Source organism: Panthera leo, chromosome A2 (genome assembly GCF_018350215.1).
Source record: "Panthera leo isolate Ple1 chromosome A2, P.leo_Ple1_pat1.1, whole genome shotgun sequence".
NCBI lineage: Eukaryota > Metazoa > Chordata > Mammalia > Carnivora > Felidae > Panthera > Panthera leo.
Genome location: NC_056680.1, coordinates 46501666 through 46515633, shown reverse-complemented (window position 1 = coordinate 46515633; position 13968 = coordinate 46501666). Strand labels below are relative to the sequence as shown.

The 13968-nt window shown below is 40.4% G+C and overlaps 1 protein-coding gene across 2 annotated transcripts in view; it reads right to left on the bottom strand.

Moving 5' to 3' along the window:
* Positions 1–2484: 2484 nt before the first annotated feature.
* ITPR1 (inositol 1,4,5-trisphosphate receptor type 1) overlaps positions 2485–13968 on the bottom strand; it is a 327875-nt gene continuing 316391 nt past the window's right edge. For both annotated transcript variants that reach the window (XM_042930020.1, XM_042930021.1), the window contains 2 exons: positions 10762–10923; positions 2485–3815 (listed from right to left, as the gene is read on the bottom strand). In XM_042930020.1, coding sequence (XP_042785954.1) covers positions 3729–3815; positions 10762–10923 — 249 coding nt within the window. In that variant the 3' untranslated portion in view covers positions 2485–3728. The remainder of the gene's footprint in view (positions 3816–10761; positions 10924–13968) is intronic.

Here is a 13968-nt window from a genome sequence, read left to right as displayed (position 1 = left end):
TGTGTGTTTGCCTAAGTCAGGAGATCTTTGTTTATTCTGGAGCTGAGTCCTTAGGCTAATTACTTTACCTAAGTCTCCATTTCTTTTTCTTTTTCTTTTTTTTGAAAATAATCTCTGTACCCAACATGGGGCTTGAACTCATGACCCTGAGATTGAGTCGCATGCTCTACTGCTTGAGCCAGCCAGGCACCCCTCTAAGTTTCAGTTTCCTGTCTTTATAATTAAAGTATCACTCTTGCTGTGTGCTTTGGTGGATACAGCATATTGTCTCAGGAGTCCTTTGTTACATCCTGTGTTATATAAAGATGACTTTTATTGCCATAAAATTTACATCTTCTATCAAGCACATATTTTTTAGAATCTGTAAAAACATTATTTTAGCAAAACCCAACTCTACTTTTAGAAGCACGTAGTTCTGCCCCTTTTGTATGTAGTAGTTTTGAAGGAGTAAATTTCCATCAGTGCAGCCCAGAAGCCAGCCTTAAAATAACTGTCAGAAACTTTCAGGCTATTTCTCATTAATACATTGTCATGCTCAGGAGGACAGAGAAATCTAAAATTGAGTGTTTAACAGGTTAATTCCTTAGTTTACTGTGAAGATCTTGATGATTTCCCACCAGCACATAAGTAAAGCTTTGTTTAGTTTGCCTCACTGCATAGACTGTGTTGCTGGTTAGCTTCCAGAAATAAAGCATGCTTGTTTTATAATTTATGTTAGGAAATATTTAAACAGGATGAAAGAACAGTTTTTATAAGACCCAACTCAAGGAATCCATTTTCAGAAAGTACAACCAAATAAAAAAAACTGGCTGAGTGAAGAACAATGAATAAGGATCATGAACTTGGAAACAAACCAATTAAGTTGAATGAAATTTGTAAAGAATGAAATAAAAGAAGTTGCATTTTGTATGTGTGTGGGGTGACTAGAACAGAGTTCTAAGAAAAATTTTATGGGATGGAATATCATTTAAAGCTTTAGGATCCAGCAAAGAGTACAATCTTCATTTGTAGGGGGTGGGGGGAAAGAAGGTTTATCACCACGGTTTTATATACAGAAGCAGCAAAGGTCAAGATACTGTAAATGTTAGAAAAGTGTAATGGAATTTCTCAGACCCTTTGACTTGACAAATGGTTTAGTTAAGAAAATTGGCAAAATCTTGAAATTTGGATTGGGGCTATAGCAGACTTTTACATTGAAGGCCAAAAAGACTTTCTTGTGTATTAGCACTGTATTACCACATTTGTTACTCAGCCTGATAACACCAGACAACTTTGAAGGTGACTTGGACCTCCATCATTGAAATGGAAGTGTTGAAAAAGCAACATCTGGAGAAAGGTGAAATCACAATTACACATCAAAGGCCATATAAGTTTTAACTTCAGATTTTATGTTTCAATTATACTAGCTTTGTGTTCACGCCCAAACTCCAAGGGTAGGATCTACCACATAGAGGGTGGAGTGGCATTCCAATTCCATTTATTTTCTGCTGAAGCTGGCACATTGAATGAAGATTTATATCTTAAGTGACAGGATTCAGACGAAACACGACAAACCTGTAAAATCTGCAACGTGGACGTGTCAATGCAGAACCTTCCGATGAACTGGATGGGACCAGGAAGACAAACCACACACACTGTCACGTTGTGCTAGGCAGCATGACAGATCAAAGAGAATCCCAAGGAAGAGCAAGTCCTTGCTGGCTGCAGTGCATGTAGTAGGGGGTTCAGCACAGACTGCTGTTTGGTTTACGGATTCAAGTGTGCATCTATCTTGGGCCTGCCTTTTTATGGAAAAATTTTGTGGAGATACACTGCACTGACTGGAAAATTATTCACTTGTTTTTTAATCAAATTTATCGAGTGGAAGCATTGGTCATGAAACTAGTCATTTCACTGGACTTTAATCCTGACCTAGTTGCCGACATTGGGTGGTAATTATTCTTATTTACCAAAGCATAGAGAGAATCTGTGTTAAAAGAGCAACCCAGGCAGGCACTGCCTTGAGGAGGGAACAAGTTTTACCACCTTAGGAGAGATGAATTAGTTTTGTGAAACATCTCTGCCTGTTTTGCTGAAGGACTCCAACCACTGGACATGAATGGAAGCGTGCGGCAACTTTGTACTGCAGACAGCAAGTTAAAGCCCCCCGCAACCCCCCCCCCCCCCCCATGCCCAGGAAAGCTCAGGAGTCAGGGGCCTCAGCAGAGCACACTCCTGACTTTACCACTGTGTGCCATGGTGCTCCTGACAGCCTGGTTGGCCGTCACTCATCTAGAAGAATGAATGAACCTCATATTAAGTGCTCCTTGCTGTTGGTTCAAGTAGATCTCCTCAGAGTTCTCACTAATCAGGTAAGCATCTTCTGAATTAATCTGGTGACCAAACCAGTTGTACTTTAAATTGGTCCCAAAGAAAATATGTAATTGGAATAGCTGTTAAGACACAAAGAAATGCCAAAATGAAAGCCACCAGTCTGCCACTGTATTCTGCATCATTAAATATTTATTTTTATATATGCATTTACAAACTTGACTCATTTCAGAACTCTGCTTTCAGTACATTTTTAAATTTTTTTTTTTTGCAGAGAGATTCTCTTGTAAAATGAGATCCATGTACAAAACTAGGCGACAGATATAAAAGTTTCCTTTCATACTTTTCACCCATCAAGGAAAGAAATCATGTGACAAGGAAATAAAACCAAAACGTGGCTCTTTCACGAGAATAACATGTCAGTGTTCAACTAGGAGTTCTAATGGGATAGATGATATTTCCTCTTTATATGGATGTATATACTTTAATACTTCTTAGCTACTATAGCATGTTGGTTCAGATGAAGAAGAAAATCTACTGTTTGGACTAGATAATCTAGACACCATCAATTATTCATTTCTTTATAATGTGACACCAAAATTCACCTGGGAGATGACATTGATTGGCCAGCAGTGTGCATTTTTTCCAAACGTTGCATCAAAAGTTCCTTTTAAAAAACTCATTAACTTCACAAGCTAAAGTCTGAGCTTCTAATTTAGCTCTCTTATTTAAAGAAATAGTTTAAATGATCAGTTCAGAAGCTTAAAATTATCTTTGAAACTAAAGTTGCTTTTCTCAAAATGAATGCTGACTTGGAGCACTGTCACTATGAGACAGAGGCACTAATGCCACGAGCAACGAGAAACAGTATCACCACAGGATAATTACATGGTACAAAATGCCCAGGGGCCTGAAACTCACTATTAATATGATTTTGGCAGCAGCATCATTTGATATTTAACCATTTATTACATAGTATTAACACACCAGCTTCAAAGATGTGCACTCCCTTTAGGACACTCAGGAGTTACAAATTTATTGTGATTGCATAATTCGTATTGCACAGTTTTATAAAAAACATAAATACTGGCTATTCTAGTTTTAAATACAAAATACATGTCATATAGTTTAAATCTATAATCTGGTTCAAGTGCAAATCAGGTGCTTTCTTTAGTCCTTCCAAAAAAGGCATTTTTAATATTTTTGGCACAAATGAAATTTCATCATGCCAACAATTCTAATTACAATACATATATCCAAACCTTTAGAGTAGCAATCATATACATACAGTATAAAACTGATTATTTACAAATGTACTAAGCATTACTGTAATCTTTGTGGGTGAATCAGAACTAATTAGCCATACCCACACTAATGATCATTAAAAAAGGTAAATAAGATTCCTTAATTTCATTTGCTTATGCTGGTTGCTGTGGGTTGACATTCATATGAGGAGGATGTCCTAGAAGACCAATTCTTTGTTTCTGCTTCCTTTGTTCTGTCATCTGGAAAGTTAAAAAGTTTCATCATTAGACCCAGACACTTCCTGTACGTCAGATCATATACTGAACCATAGATTTACCTCTGTGGTTATGGTTTATACTGAAACCCACTTTCTACAAATAGTGTACCGTCACTAAATCAAACACACAGAACTTCAAAAGGGACATCTTCCTAGGCAGAATGGGGAATTCTGTGACCTAGTCATGCAATGTGGCATTCAGAACTGTTGCTATTTGTTCATAAGGAAACAAAAAACGGTAAAAGCACAGGATTCTTGATTGTTTATCAAATCCGTTTCCAAATGATTGAAAGGTTCATTGGAAATTGGTGGCTTTGTATGGTGGTGTCAGCACACCAAACTATCAAGAGAAGCAGTGTGTTGAGAATTCTAGGTTTGGCAGGATTAGATCCATGAGTTTCAAGGGTTCCTGATTCCATTACTCAATGATGCCAGAGTAAACCTGGTTTGAGAGAAAAAAATTATATAGTTCACTTTGGAAAATGAATGTCCTCACATCTCACTGAGATTCAGAGTGACTAAATGCCATAAACAGTGCTCTGGCACTCATTGGGGTCTACTCTTTGCCACCCACAGACCCAGGACTGTTTAAGGTCATGAACGACCTTTCCTAACACGGGTCAAATGAAAAAGTGCTTTCAAAACGCCAAACAAGAGGTTGTTACTATTCATTTGGCTGCTGAACTAAATCACGTCTCATATTGATGGGCAGCTAGCTCTGTTCCAGGTAGTTTAGGGCACATTTAGTTCTCTGCATTAACATTTTTCTTAACCCGGCGCGTCCTGGCTCTGGATTTGATACTGGGCATTTACAAGGAGTATTTGCAAAAAGTAGCTTTTTATAAAGAATTGAACTAGGATATTCCAGCTAGCCTCTAAAGTTTCTCTAGATGAATGACAAATCTTTTAAGTGTTATATATTCCACTACACAGATTCAGCTGAGAAAAGAGAACCTGATTTTGACACATGGGATAAATTCACAATTAGATTACAATATAATCAGTAATGCAATAATCTTACTGTCTGATACTTCACAGTATGATCCCTTAGATCCTCCCCCTCTCCCCCAAGGGAAGGGGACGGACGGACGGACACACACACACACACACACACACACACACACTTTGACTCTCCTACTCCTTCCCCTTGGCAGTTAACCCAGAGAGGGAATCCAATGTTAACAATCTCAAGCATTCTAATGGATTTAGGAATCTTGGTGGCCTCAAGCCCTATTGATGGCTACTTTATTTAAATATTTGCTTAAAGTTACTGAGGCCTTTCAACCGTGAAAGTTGGCTATTACAACTTTTTCTGTAATTTTTCTATAAATTACTTGCATTTGAGATGTTTGCATATGTGTTCATACCTGTGGGTTAAATCAGCTTTTCTTTTCAATCTGTTGGTTATTCAGTCATGCTCTTAAATATAAAAGCCTCTACAACTGTATTTCCTGTAACAGACGAGTCTTAAGCTGATGGGCACACCACCCTTCCCACTTCTGTCTACAACTATCACTTGACACCTCATTGCTGGTCCTATTCTAACTTTCTAGGTTTGCCTTCCTAAGATAATGATCACATGGCCCACCCTCCCTCTTAAACCTTAAAACTCCCTACTGGTTGTAGGTTAGTGGCCAAATTATTTACTCAGGCAGTCCTATTCCTGGTAATTTCAAGTACCTAGTATATACCTATCTAATTTTGTTTTCTGTTTCCGTAGAATACTGGTTCTTTAACTTTGGCAGGAGCCAGAATCACCCAGAAGGTTTGTTAAGACACAGATCAAAGGGCCCACAAACAGAGTTTCTGATTCAGTAGGCCTAGGGTAGGACCCATGAATCTGCACTTCTCACAAGTAACAAGTGACGGTTATGTTGTTGGTCTGGGACCACACTGATGCTTCAGAAGAACTTTCCACTGGTTATCTCGGAAAGTGGCCAAAGATCACTTTAGGTGTATTTTCATATTCTTGAACATCCCCAAAAATTATTTTGGGTCCATATATCATCATTTTTCTCAAAGAAGGTTAAGATCCTAGAAAAGATTCTCTACAGTTGAGTACACAGTAGGCACACAAATTTATCTGAATTCTGTTTTGATCAACCATGGCCTTTTAAACAGAATATCTTTTAAGTGACTAATAAATGAGAAGAGGGCAACTGCTAAAGGATTTAGCCCTTGTGACAGTGGGCATAATCCAATGACGACGATAAACAAAACAAAGGTGTCAATCTGGCCTGTAAAAAACCAAGCTCAACACTGCTAGCCAGTTAAGTTTCCCTGGCCCATTAGTGCATATTCTCACATAACTTTTGGCTTTATGAGCTCAGTTCTACCTACCTACCTACATAATTCACACATAAACTGTTCGTGTGTGTGTATAATAATCTTTAAAGCATATTATCTGTTGTTGTTCCCTTTATCAAAGCAAATGGAAGTAATGACCAAAGTGAAACATTCATATTCTTGGAGTATCCTCTCTGGATATTTGAAGCAAAACTGACTCAATAAAAATATCCATCAGATTCTGACCTAAGGTAACCATATACACAAGGTGAATACTGAAAAATCTATTTGGGATAGCGTGAAAGATCTCATTGTGATAGATATGTTTAAAATTCTGAAGATTCCCATTTAGCGGAGGATAAACATTTGAAAGAGCCGCCTTCTTCATATCTATATGAATATAAAAACTAGCTTGAATTTTAGCATTCCTTCTTTTGACTCAGTCTAAACAAGAGGCAAAGAATATTGCAGTTTTACAAATCAGATGCAGCCAAACATCGGAAAGATCTTTCCTGAAAACACTAACTGGCCTCAACAACAGAAGGCTGGCAAGGGACTGACTGCTCACCAACAGCACGTGGATGCCACGATCTGGTTTCTAACACATCTCCTGAGTCCGAAAAACTGCTTTCCTGTCTTGGACCTGTCAAGGTCTCGGATACTCAGAGTCTAAATAGCCAGGAAACTCTAAAATCAGCCATGCTTCTAACAATGAGCCTAAAACACTGAGTAAAAAACAAAAAAAACCGCAACGCAAGTCTCAGATGCATCTTGTTTCCCACTCTACACTGTTAGGTGTAGGAAGAGAACAGGTTGTATGCATCTTTCTAACCCCAGAACCTAGGGCGCCACCTCGCAATTCTATTTCCTAAATGGTGTTTCAAAGAATGGACTGAATTAATCAGAACACAGTGCCATTCCTGGAGCATGCCATGCGCCTTCATGCCTTTGCTCATGCTGCTTCCTTTCCCAGGAGGACCCCGACTACGTTCCTCTGTTAGCACAAAAGTCACCTACTGGTAAGACAGGAGAATCTGGAGGCTCAAGTCCTTCCTTACTCTGAGCCTCAGACAGGACTCAATGGCACTTCTCTGTGCTCCCTCAAGCTGTATTCATGTCTTGGGTGGGTCATTCCACTTTTTACGCGGTATCATTCTGTCCAGTCTATTTCTTTGTCTGTCTTGCTAGATTATAGGACCCCCTAGAGGGCAGTTGCTTTCGTGGTTCCAGAACAGTGTAAGGAACAGAGGCACTGAGTAAACTTTAATATTCCGTTTTCTAACTGTAGGCAGTTATACTCCTCTTTTGTTATTTTCCCTTCCTTAAGCAATTAATATTCACCAGATAACCCTCTGGCATGAAAAGTGCCAAACACGGTAACATGCTAATGTGATCTGAGTTTTCAAGCACTTTTTGTATTCCTAATAACAACAAATAAGGGTCATTGTCCCATACAAAGCCAGTCACATTTTCAACAAAGTGAAGCCTTCTCTCGATACTTGCTCTTTTGCATTATGAAGAAAACATGCCAAAAAAAAAAAAAAAAAAAGTAGCTTCTTACATCAGTTCTCCTCCTTGGAATAAAAATGTAAGAGAATCACATTTAGTATTCAGAACCTCTTGGGAGGGAAGCTTCAAAATGAGACGCATCATTAAAGTAATACTTAGAATAGCAATTCTAATCAACCGCTCTTGGCAAGAGTAGGATAAGTGACACGGCCAACCAGGTTTTCACTTCTATCCTTCACAAGAACTTTTTCTCCTCAAATTGGTATTTTAAGAAAAAAATCACCAAAGAGGTCAACAGCAGTATAGATTAAAACCAAAGACATTCACATTTAAACTATCATTGCTCCATTATGCCGCTTTTTGGACCAGAAGATCAAAAAAAATATCTCAGTGATGAAGCAATTTTTGTGTTTTCCAGCACTTTTACCAGTGAATGGTATTCTTTCATAGCCATTTTGAAAAGTTATCTATCACAGAGTTTCTTGCTCATTAATCATTCGTTGGACTTTATTTTTTAATTCAAAAAAATTGCTTCCCTCAGAGGGCAGGAATTCTTACAATTGCCATTTAAGAACCAACCACTCTCTAACATCTCTGCATGATTTTTTATGCAGAACAATTTAAAAAATCTTTGATTGCTATTTCACCAAATTTAATAAAATTCAAAATTTCTAAGTTGATTCTTAAATGGCTTAAAGGTTTGTTAGAAGTTACATAATCAAAAGAAAATGCTGACTAACTCCTTTTGAAAGAAACACATTTCCCCAATAAAAGTAGCTGTGCTGAATTTTTCCTGGGCACCTTTTTAAAACCTAAGCAGATCAATGCTCGTAAAGGCACTGGAGAATACATTACTGGTTTCCTCATACCTCTTTTTAGGTTATAATGTCTTCCAAGAAAAAACAGTTTATATTCATTCACAGGGGAAGGGCTCTCTGAGGGGTGGGTCCAACTGCCAACTTTAAAACAGAAAATATAAAAAGGGCCAAAACCAAGCAGTTTAAACCATACTGGCTTTAATGTTGCTTAATGAACCCGAGTCCATATGCAATCAAGTTCCACATATCTTGTTTAAGCTAAAATGTAGGTTTAATAGAAACAATTCTACCTCGGCTTTTAAACATGCCAAGTTTCTGCTATGCACAGCTGTGTGAAATGGCAACGCCAAGAAGTTTAAGTGTGTGATGCAGTTTCTGAAACTTTAAAGGCTTTTTTTTTTTTTTTTTTTTTTTAAGAGTAAGAATCTAAACAACCTGAAAGGCAGACAGGGTACAGTGACAAAACAAATGAAAACAAAAATATATGTGGCATACAAAAATCAAACCCAGACGGGAGGATCAGGAGTTCCAGCCTTGGCAGTGTCCTAGAGAGCCAGAGAGGCCTCCTACGAGCCTCCTGTGTGCCTCACTACCCTCCTGCGTACAAGGAGGGGAGAGGTGACAGGACAGCCATGGTCCTGGGTGCCCTCCTTCACCTCCGACACCTCCTGCTAATTCCTCGGCCCACCCCACACCTGTGACAGGAGCTCGACAGTTCCTTTATTTAAGTCTGTATTAGATCGATTTCTCTAAGGTTTTTATTTACAACAGTTGATTTAACTAAGGTTCTCGCAGCCACAGGTCTCGCAAAAGGGGGACAGGAACTAGAGCAAGCACTGCTGGATGTGTTAACAAGTTCGCCTCACTCTTGAGGGGGGCAAACAGGAGCAGGGGGAGCACGTTTGCTACAGCCAGTGTGGTTCTCTACAGTATTTGTCAAGTGTGTCACAGGATGGGGAGAAGGCTTGTGACATAGGAAGCAAGGGAATCGAGTTAGATCTTCCTGGTTTTACTCCTCTAGGTTATTCATTTTAGGTGGCTACCACGCTCAGCGCTAGAGACAGCTTTCACAACCAAGCCGTTCTGTGGCCATTTGTCTTTTTTATTCACATCTTAACACAGGCCAAAGAAAAGAACTTTGAGGACAAATGGTGTCTGGGGGCATAGTTCGGAATAATTTAGTTGGAAAAGAAATACATTTCCAAGTAGAATTGTTAAAAGTTCTCTGCAAACCAAGTCCAAGAAGAGTTTATTTCAGACGGGGTGTTCACTGGTTGTATGCCTAAGGGTTGAAAATCACCTGTGGGTAGATCTTGCAACTTGGCTCCAGGGAAGCCTTGCCTGATCACTACTGCTGTGCAAAATTTATCATCTTGTCCGTGGAGTTGATTAAAAAGCTTTAAAAAACCCTTACAGGATGCTGACCTGTTCCCACGTCTGTACTGGATTATCCCAGTCAGCTTCAGCACAGCACCTGCTCACCACCCAGGTGCAAGTCCCTGACCCACAGCTGCAGCCCATCAGTGGATAACCACTGGGTAACAGTGTGAGTGTTCATTTTAAGGGGGTCAGAAGGAGGAACAAAGTACACAGGCTTTGGAACAAATCTCCCCCTCCTCCCACTTCCTTAAAGGGACCAGTGTTTACCTTATGGATGGATGGGGAGCAGGATGGAGTAGTGCTTCTGTAGATTATTAAGCTCTGTAGGGAGCAGGGATGGGTCCATATTGTCTGTGGTTTTATCCTTAGCACCTGGCATAATGCCTGCACTGTGGTAGTCACTCAATAAGGACTTGGCCAAAAAAGGAACCAGAAGGAGCTCTACCACGACTATGGTTTATCCCAGCATGCTGAATCTAAATATCTTGGGTGAAGAGTTGATAGATTTGAAGACTAGAAAGCAAAACTAGAAACAGCTTTTAGTCTGTCAGTAAGTGAAATAAAAAGAGTATGGCTTTGCAGGTTATGTTTTCTGTACAGCACTTCCCTGAAGTCGTTTGCATTTTCCCATTTTCTGGTTTTGTTTTTCACGTTAAAACCTTGCACTAGCAGCACTGGAAACAGTGTCAGGGGCTCATCCTGAGAAAGGGCAGTGAAGGGGTGTGGAAAGGAAATGGGGAGACCAGGTGAGTTTCTTCTCCGTGGCCCGGATCCCTCTTCTACATCCACATGGTGGAAACGTCAGCACTTTAACCTGAGCACTACTGACGACTTCGCCTCGTCAAATCTGGTGTGTCTGGTAGTGAGTGGGGGTAGTGAGTGTCTGGCACACACGCGCATGTGTGTTTGCGGGCAGATGGGGTTTCTTTTCTTTACCTGATCCTTTAATTCTGACAGCTGGCCGGAAAGGTTAGTGACAAGCTTCATGGTGGACTCCAGCTTCTCCTGCAGGTTCCTCAGCTCATTCTGCTCCCCTTCAGAGTCACTGCTGACCAGGGACATGGCTCTCATCCTGGGGAACCAGTCAAGGTTTCTTTCCTAGAATCCACATTAAAAAAAAAAGTCATTTCCAAGAGTACAGATGAGAAAGGCGATGCTACCACGCCGTCTTGTCTCTGGGCTGTCTTTCATTAGGCTCTCTGTTCCAGGACTAATGTGCTGTGCATGTTACAACACCATTCAGTTAATACCTTTTTAATTGATTATCATTGAATCCTCAGTTCTTAGCAGTCCCTTTAGAACTAAATGCAGGGGAGAAGGTAGGTTTCCGAACAGCTTCCCCAATCTGTAAATAGGAGTGTAGCCACTGCGTGACCTGGCTAACGAGTGGTGGGTTTTAAAACTGTGGTAAAATATATAGAACATAAAAATTTCCATTTAAGTCACTTCTATCTGTACAGTTCAATGGCATTAAGTGCATTCACAGTGTTGTGTAACCGTCGTCACCCTCTACACTTCGGGAATTTCATCTTCCCCATGTGAATCTCCAGCCCCATTAAACACTCTCTCACCCCTGCCAACCACCATTCTGTTTGCCGTCTCTATGAATGTGACTGCTCTAGATACCTCACACTGTGCCGTGTATTTTTAAAAGCATTATACTTGGAAAATGATTTGCAAACACTCTGAAAGTGGAATGAATTTTGAGATCCCAAGTGTTCTGGCATTTACCGGATATGCGTATGTGCACATTTGCTTGGTAGGGAATTGTCAGGAGGCCGAAAATGGGGAAGGGGCTTCTTGTTCACTTCCCCTGTGAGCTTACGGAAATTTCTATTCTTGTTTCCTTTTCCTCCCAGCTTGACGTCATTGACAGGTGCCATTAGTTGGTATAAGAAAGGCCCATTCAGTCTCCTCTCCTGTCCATCTCCATCCTTTCTTTTGACATCTACAGCTTACACCTGAAAACAGTTTTTCTCACTGCTGGTTAACAAGTGGGCCAAGACTCCTCCTCCCACCTCTCTTCCTTCTGCCCACATAGGCCTTTCTCCTAAAAAGTATGCATCATAGATAAGTTCTGTACAGAGAGGCAGGAATGAATAGTAAAAGCTTAATCAGCACAAGATAAGGGTTGAGAAAATTGACTCAGTTCCATAACTATCTGGTGTCATTTCTGACTGGGACCTTTTTGTACTTATCAAGATAAATTGTAATTGACATTCTAACACAAACCTTGCCATCCCCTCACCCCCTACCAACACACACACACACACACACACACACACAATTTGTTATTGCTGCTTTGTATACACCAGAGGTCAGCAGAATTTTTCTGTATAGTATTTTCTGATAGTAAATATCTTTGGCTCTGTGGACCATATGGTCTCTGTCACAGTTACTCTGCTGTTGTAGCCCGAAAACAGCCACAGGCAATACATAAATGAATGAGTATAGCTGTATTCCAATAAAACTTTATTTGCGAGTGTTGGTGGCAGCAGACTGGGTTTGGCCCATAGGCTGGAGTTTGCCAACCTCTGGCATATACAGAAGGCATCAGCGTACTTAGACAAAATTCCACGAGACATGTCTAAGTATCAAACAGCAACCAAGACAACTTAGCAATATTGAAGTCAAGTAAGAACGAGTTGAAAAATATTACAAAGAAGGCATACCACACTGGTAACATGGCATCACATGTCTTTGAAAATGTTTGCTTAAACATCTGGGGAGTCTGGTAAGTAGGAACTCACTAGCCCTTCAGCATCATGAGTGCAGGAACTACCTTAGTATAGTGACCAAAACATCATAGACACTTGATAAATACTTGTGGAAGGGAGGAACGATAGACCCTCTCTGTTGCCTACATGGGCCCTCATAGCAAATGCTTTAATGGTGAGCCTCAGTGGCTGAGAAAGATTGCTGAGGAGAAAATGATCTCTACCTTACTGTACCAAACACCCTGTGATCAGCACATCACTCACATGCAACAACATCAACCTGTGTTCATCTTCATCAGTCTCCCCCCACAGTGTTATGGGCAAAAAGACCATTCCATAAAATATTCCAAAGATGACCAGCCTAAAAATCTGAGCTGTTTCTATGTCTATAATCAGTTTTCTGTGTGTGTCTAGAGCAAAGATGAGGAGAACAGATATGTGAAAACATTTAAGCTTGGCATTGCCACTGAAAGGCAGCTAAGGTAACCTGTCACTGATTATATTCACTGCTCTGGTGTCTTTCAGACACGGCACACCTTCCTACTGAAGAAACATCCCATGTTCAGTGTCCAACTCTACATGAGGAATGAACCTAAGTGTTCAGAAAAGGGCACACATAGGACGCAGTGGCTGGTGCTTACTTACTGCCACTAGGGTGAACGAGCCTGTGGAGGGAGGAGAAGGTGTGGGCTGGGTTGATGAAACTGTGAGCCCAAATCACTAATGCAGTAAGATCACACACGTACAAGGCCAGCCCAGCTATGAGACGCCCCACGGACCCACAGTGACTGCTATAAATTTTCACACACTGATCTCCTCCCAGGAGAACAAGCTGAAGAGGAAAGATCCAACGTTCTGCTTACACTGTCAGACTCAGAGGTGCATATTGGACACACCGTCCATTGGGACATGACAGAATGTCATGCCAAGAAGGAGTTCAGAGATCACTAACACCATTGCTGTGTCTATAATGCAGCAAGCTGAGCCCTGAAAGAGAAAGTAACTTGTCCTTGGGAGCAAGGGACTTAACAAATTCCCTGTATTTCAAAGGGGACCCTGAAAATTATCTGGTGTTGATGAACTGTATACTGCTAATATTTAGTGTATTTTGAGGTGAAGTATTTGCTAGTTCTTTGGATTAAAATAAAAAGTTAAAGCATTATTTTAGTTCTCTGGAAGGACATGTTTTAAAAACAACATATTCAACCTATATTGAGTGGTCACTTATGTGCATGGTGCTGAGGGTAGAGCAGTGAGCCACATATACATGGTCACCGCCTCCTGGACCTCGTTAAAGTGGAAATGGCTTTCATACCTGAGTATGAGATAGGCTTTCTGCCATCACAGCACTTGCTATTTAATGAGCGTGGACATACACATTACAAAAGAAGAATGGGATAAAGCAGGCTATGCTCTGTCGAATGAG